Source organism: Pungitius pungitius, chromosome 11, assembly GCF_949316345.1.
Source record: "Pungitius pungitius chromosome 11, fPunPun2.1, whole genome shotgun sequence".
Lineage (NCBI taxonomy): Eukaryota > Metazoa > Chordata > Actinopteri > Perciformes > Gasterosteidae > Pungitius > Pungitius pungitius.
In genome coordinates this window covers 14832851-14839104 of record NC_084910.1, presented here as the reverse complement: position 1 = coordinate 14839104, position 6254 = coordinate 14832851, and the positions used below count along the sequence as shown (strand labels likewise).

Below are 6254 nucleotides of genomic sequence, written 5' to 3'. Positions count from 1 at the left end.
AGAAGCATTTCCTCTTCCGGGTCCTGGACCACAAACGTCGTGTAAACGGCACGTCTAAACAGAAAGTTTTACAGAACACTTAGAAGGTTGGAGTGTTTTACGAGTTTCGAACTGTTTTTTTTATTCGCCTTATCACACGTAAGTCCAAACAAGGAGTACAGCACAGTTGAAAGGTTTGTAAATGAATCTCAGTGGGATTTGCTGATGTTGTTAGCTCATAGCAGCGTGCTAACGTTAGCCAGGAGGTTTTGGCGGATATAGCGTGAATTGATTTGTTTCCCTTGCTCCTAGTTCGCACATTTGTATAGCGAGTCCAGCGTTATAGTCACCCACTAACGGGCAACAGCTCATTTTGTGCTGCTGTCAATGGGATTGTTTTGACTCGGTAAATTGTTGGACGTGTGTGTATGTGACGCTACGCGTGTGAGGTCATGAGTCAGACAGCGCCGGGTTTCGTGCTCATGTTATGGAACAATACGATAATCAAAGATCTTTAGAGATATAAGTACTTCGGTATTATATGCAACTTTAGTGGCATCGCTGTGCTGATTGTAGAGAGCATTTCGCTCAATTTTGTTCTGTGGTTTTTGAATGAAAGCGTTGACTTTGTATTGTGTCTCTCATAACTGTATTCTAAGTTATTGTGGTATGTAAATTGTTTTCAAATTACTATGACTATGACACATCTGTCCCAAAGATACATTAATGATCTGGTTCTTCAACTTAACGTCGTATAAATAATGACATAACATTGATGCCGTTGGTGTTCTACATTTTGTGACGCTCTGCAGGACTGAAAGATGTCTCTTCCTAAACGGGAGGTGGAGGAGATGAGGCCATGGGTGGAGAGGACTGTGAAGAAGGTCCTGGGTTTCTCAGAGCCCACAGTGGTTACTGCTGCTCTGCACTGTGTTGGAAAAGGACTGGACAAAAGGAAGACCGCAGGTAACTACTGATCATTTGAGACCTGCTGTATTTTATCCAGTTGTGCAACAATATAGTCGAGATCCATTTACAATAAAATTACATTTATTACTGTATACCACTAACTGGATGATTGATCTTCAGAAGGCTGCCCAAATTACTTTTGTAAACCATCAGCGTTTGGAATGTTTGTCGAGCTGCAGAATCACCGCAAAGTTGTGTCCTTTCAAGTGATGAACAAATAATTATAGATGGACACAAATGTCCCATATGATCTTTAATGGGATTTAAACTGTCAGGGTTCAATGAAAATTCATATTCATGTCCCGATCTTCTAGCACTGTGACAATGATTGGCTGTGGTGTTCTGCACATCCTCCTGGACTCGGCTGTCATGCTCCTTCTTTGAAAATGATTTGATTTTCACTCATTTCATTCTGCACTCATTTCTACTTCAGACCAGCTTCGTCCCTTCCTCGATGACTCTGCTGGGGGTTTTGTGGAGTGTCTCTTTGAAGCTTTGGAGGAAAGCCGCAGTTCACGAGGCAACAAAGGAGCAAAAGAGCATCGCAAGAGAGACCTCAAGGTAAGCAGACACACGCATAAACTTCAACAAGCCAACTCTGTATTTTCACTGCAAAAAGCTATTGATGATTTTGGTATCTTAAATAATACTATGAACTAACCTCAGTGACCACATTCACAAGCAGTATCATGAAACTGGGAATGAGGAAATCGGACATTGCCTGTACACATTCGCAGCAGGATTACTTAACGGTTAACTCAGTTTTTATTTTTGACATCAGAATTTCCTATTAGGTAATTATGTCAATCATTTATTTGTAATATATATTTTAACACACACATGGCTTAAGTTCAATTCATATTTGTGTTTTGGTTTTGGCTGTTTGTTCTCAGGACGTATTTGGTGATGAGGCTGAAATTGGTGTAGTGCGAGAAGTTCCAGAAGTCGCAGAAGTGACAGCACCAAAGAGGAAACGAGTCCCTCGCTTCCAGGAGGTTGAGGAGCCCGAGGCCATACCTGCACCTCCACCCGAGATTCCTGCTATGCTTACCAAAATGCAGGTATGAGATCATTTTGTCTGTTAATATTATGAAAATATATTCCTTTCATGGTGTGTTAACTTACCCATTCTTTGTATTATTAGATCAAACAAATGATGGAAGCAGCCACAAAACAAATAGAAGAGAGGAAGAAACAACTGAGCTTTCCCTCCTCCGTCCCTGCTGCACAAGTAATTTTTTCTTTCACGTATCAGTAGCATTGATTTAGAATAACGTCAAATTATTTCGTTAACGTTTGCCCCTTCCAACATCACAGCCACAGATGGATACTCCTCCAGTTTCTCGGCTTCTTGGCCAATCCGCTGCTGCAGCTGGAGGTGGGTCATCTATCCCCCCGTCACAGGCTGCCAGCTTCATGAATGATGCCATCGAGAAGGCTCGCAAGGCTGCAGAGCTACAGGCCCGAATCCAGTCCCAGTTAGCCATGAAACCTGGTATCCTCGGAGCCCTGGGGAACACTGGGCCCCACAATCTAGTGGCACTAGCAAATCTACACGCTATGGGAATTGCCCCACCGTGAGTAATAGAGTACTAAGGGTTTTAAAATGATAATCAATGTTGCTTGTTTATCGGTCAGTATAAGAATAGAATTCTATCTCTGTGTGGTTATAGCAAAGTTGAAATCAAGGAGGTGAACAAACCAACCCCTCTGATTCTGGATGACTTGGGAAGAACTGTGGATGCTAGTGGCAAAGAGGTTGAACTCACACACCGCATGCCGACACTGAAAGGTATGTGTTCAGAGGGTCCAATACCTGTATACACAGACACTCAGTCCTTTTTTGTTTTGTTTTAACTTTTGGTTTTTCTCCATTAATTCCCCTCTGTGTAGCTAACATTCGGGCGGTAAAGAGGGAGCAGTTCCGTCAGCAGCTGAAGGAGAAGCCTGGGGAGGACTTGGAATCCACGTCCTACTTTGACCAACGTGTGTCCATCACACCGGCACAGCGCCTCCGCAGGGGATTCAAATTCCATGACCAGGGGCGCTTTGAGAAGATTGCTCAGAGAATTAGAACAAAGGTTGCATTCAGATCCTAAACTTCTGCATGTCAACAGTTCTTAATATAATAACATAACAACTCACACACTTACATTGATCTTTACCACAATCAGGCTCAGTTGGAAAGGTTACAGAATGAGATTGCCCAGGCAGCAAAGAAGACAGGAATCCAGGCATCCACCAAGCTGGCTCTGATTGCCCCTAGAAAAGAGATGGGAGACGGCGAGGTGCCCAACATCGAGTGGTGGGACTCCTACATCCTGCCCTACAACATAGACATGTAAGAATGGACAGAAACTCTTTAGATGTATCATTGCCTGAGCTTCCCATCGTCTCATTTTAACTGCCATGGTAGAGCTGCATAATGAATAATAATGAAATCTATGCACTGAACACACTGTAGTTAACTGGTATACTTCTCTAATGAAGATCCACCGACACAACCTTTGAGGAGTTGGAGCTTTTTGGTGTGACCAATCTGGTTGAACATCCTGCCCAAATCAGCCCTCCAGGTAAATATCTGTCCCTTAAATATCTTAATATGGTAGAAGTGCACTGACACGGATACCAATTGGCATTGAAATTAACATGAATGCGTTGAGTTAATTAGTATGGGTAATTATACAAATATTTCAAATCAAGCCAAACTGGATGAAGAATACAAATAATGAAGACAAAAATATAGTATTTATCATTGATTTTCAATTATAGCACAACAGACAAATTGACTATATCGACACATGGATTCATACTGTTAAAGAAAAAAAGCCTTAAAACTAGCCAACCGTGAACTAAATATCATTCATAGGTTGTCCGGTTTCACTGGTGAATGTTTGCGATTATAAATTATTGTATGTCTGATTTTTGTCACTAATTTTTTTTAACAATTTTACATATTGATTGTGCCTACCATCCTGACATACATATTGTAATTATTTCAACACTACAATAATTTGCTGAAATGGTTTACAATTTGTTTTAAAAAAAACATGTTCTCAGTTGACACAGATAAGCCTGTAACGCTCGGAGTTTACCTGACAAAGAAAGAACAGAAGAAACTAAGAAGACAGACACGTAGGGAAGGACAAAAAGAAGTTCAAGAGAAGGTTCGTCTGGGACTGATGCCTCCACCAGAACCCAAAGGTACACACACACACACACACACATATTAATCCGGTTACAACTACTGCATAAAGATCACAGGCCAAACAAATTTTTGCTTTCATTTTTCAGTGCGCATCTCCAACCTGATGAGAGTGCTGGGGACGGAGGCTGTCCAGGACCCTACAAAGGTGGAGGCCCACGTCAGGGCGCAGATGGCCAAGAGACAAAAGTTAGTAACGCAGTTTACTGACACACTGCTACACTCCCAAGTAACTTTGTACGACAATTCAGCATTTTTTTTTTCTTCTCCTAATTGTGTTCCCCTCTCTGCAGGGCTCATGAGGAGGCCAATGCAGCCCGCAAGCTCACATCGGAGCAACGTAAAGAGAAGAAGGTCAAGAAGTTAAAAGAAGACCTCAGTGATGGTGTTCACATTGCAGTGTACAGGTGGGCCTTCATAGCAAGACGGCACATACTGTGGTCCAAATATTCAGTGCCGTGTGTGTCAGTTGCAACGTACAAGTGTGTCTAATTCAAGCACCTTACCTTCCCTGTGCAGGATCCGTAACCTGCATAATCCCGCTAAGAAGTTTAAAGTGGAGGCCAATGCCAACCAGCTGTACCTGACAGGCACAGTAGTTCTGCACAGAGACGTCAACCTTGTTGTGGTGGAGGGAGGTAAGGGATGAAATGGACAAGTACAACATCAAACCTGTTGTTGCGCTCAGTTAAATAGCTTTATTTCTTTTAGAAATGACAGGGAATGCTTTTAATGACGTGATTTTCAATAAAACTGTCAATGCTGTTGGGGTGGAAAATGTCTGGTGCAGTAATTTCTGATTTAAGTCTAATTTGATTATCAAATATAAAGAGTTGGCAAAAGTTTTTTGCAAGGTCCATCTTCCTTTTCAAGGATCTTTTTATTTCTGGTTGTGATTGGAGGGGGGGGGGGGGGGTTAATATGTTAAGTGGCTGACAGTTTGCAAGTTTTCCTTTTCTCTCTTAGTCTATGACCAATGAAAGCAGTAAGATAATCTAAGTTATGCTTAAAGTTTAAATCTTTTCTTTGCTTTTCAGGCCCAAAATCGCAGAAAAAGTTCAAGAAGCTGATGTTGCATAGAATAAAATGGGAGGAACACAACAGTAAAAGAGATGGTAAGAGAGGAGTACCTTTTGCATCTCAGAGTGTGTCGTACCTGTGTGCTGATTTCACGGATACTAAATTCTTGATTCTCAATTAGATCCAGACGCTGACGATGATACAAAGAGGAACAACAAGTGCTGGTTAATTTGGAACGTGAGTGTTATGTATATTGAAATGCTTTAACATGCTCTGGTTTGCATGCTCATCGAAGTCTAATACTGCCTCTTGCTGTTCCAGGGCACAGCTAAAGAGCGTAATTTTGGGGAGATGAAGTTCAAGCAGTGCCCTACGGAGAACATGGCCAGAGAACACTTCAAGAAACACGGCACAGAACACTACTGGGATCTAGCTCTCAGCAAGAGTGTGCTGGACCACCCAGATGACTGAAACCCTGATTATCTCCTGCTCCTGGAAGACCCACAGCCAGGTGGCCCTCACTGCTGACTGGCCCCCTTTAACTGAGGACAGACAGACATAATCAAGAGACTCGAACATAGAAAAGGAGGAACAATAAACCTGAGCGGATGCTTTAGCATGAATGAATTTGTATGTGTGCGTGTGTATGTGTGTGTGTGCGCGCGCGCGTGTATTTGTTTGCGTGTGTGTGTGTAGCTCTGCATCACTGTTTCCAACATTTTGTTTGTGGGCTATTCTGTACAAAGTGACAGATAGTACTGCGGTGTATATCACTTACCTAAAGTGCTCAATTCTTCATGTATGTTGACAATAAACCATGTTTGAGTTAAGCAGTCAATAAACAAACGCCCCATTAGTGAATGACCATATGTTTAGTGTAAACCTCAAAGGATTCCTAGGTAGTGTTTTTTCATGACTAATTGTAGTAATTACTCGTACATTGGACTGAATTGGACATTTCCAAATTACGTATTTTTTTAGAGAAATTAGTGAATATTCAACTCGCATGTAGCCAACGTTACAGTCGCAGCCTGAAATAAACAACATTCAACTGACTTCTGTCTGTGTTTCCCGTCAGTTG

At 41.9% G+C, this 6254-nt stretch overlaps 1 protein-coding gene across 2 annotated transcripts; it reads left to right on the top strand.

Annotated features, from left to right (window-relative positions):
- prpf3 (PRP3 pre-mRNA processing factor 3 homolog (yeast)) lies at positions 1–6228 on the top strand. 2 transcript variants are annotated; one of them, XM_037452927.2, is made up of 17 exons: positions 1–138; positions 792–945; positions 1382–1509; positions 1842–2009; positions 2093–2179; positions 2266–2525; positions 2622–2740; positions 2842–3029; positions 3123–3289; positions 3439–3521; positions 4009–4152; positions 4243–4342; positions 4447–4560; positions 4673–4791; positions 5191–5268; positions 5355–5410; positions 5495–6228. In XM_037452927.2, the coding sequence occupies exons 2-17, from the start codon at positions 801–803 to the stop codon at positions 5642–5644; spliced, it is 2106 nt and encodes a 701-aa protein (XP_037308824.1). In that variant the 5' UTR covers positions 1–138; positions 792–800; the 3' UTR covers positions 5645–6228. The 2 variants fall into 2 exon arrangements, with proteins under 2 accessions (XP_037308824.1, XP_037308823.1); XM_037452926.2 differs by having other exon boundaries at positions 3–173.
- The last annotated feature ends 26 nt before the right edge of the window (positions 6229–6254 follow it).

Coding starts and splice junctions, on each gene's coding strand:
- prpf3 (XM_037452927.2), top strand. CDS start 801: ATGTCTCTTCCTAAACGGGAGGTGGAGGAGATGAGGCCATGGGTGGAG. Junction 2,526..2,621: donor GCTATGGGAATTGCCCCACC/GTGAGTAATAGA, acceptor GTGTGGTTATAG/CAAAGTTGAAATCAAGGAGG. Junction 5,269..5,354: donor ACACAACAGTAAAAGAGATG/GTAAGAGAGGAG, acceptor ATTCTCAATTAG/ATCCAGACGCTGACGATGAT.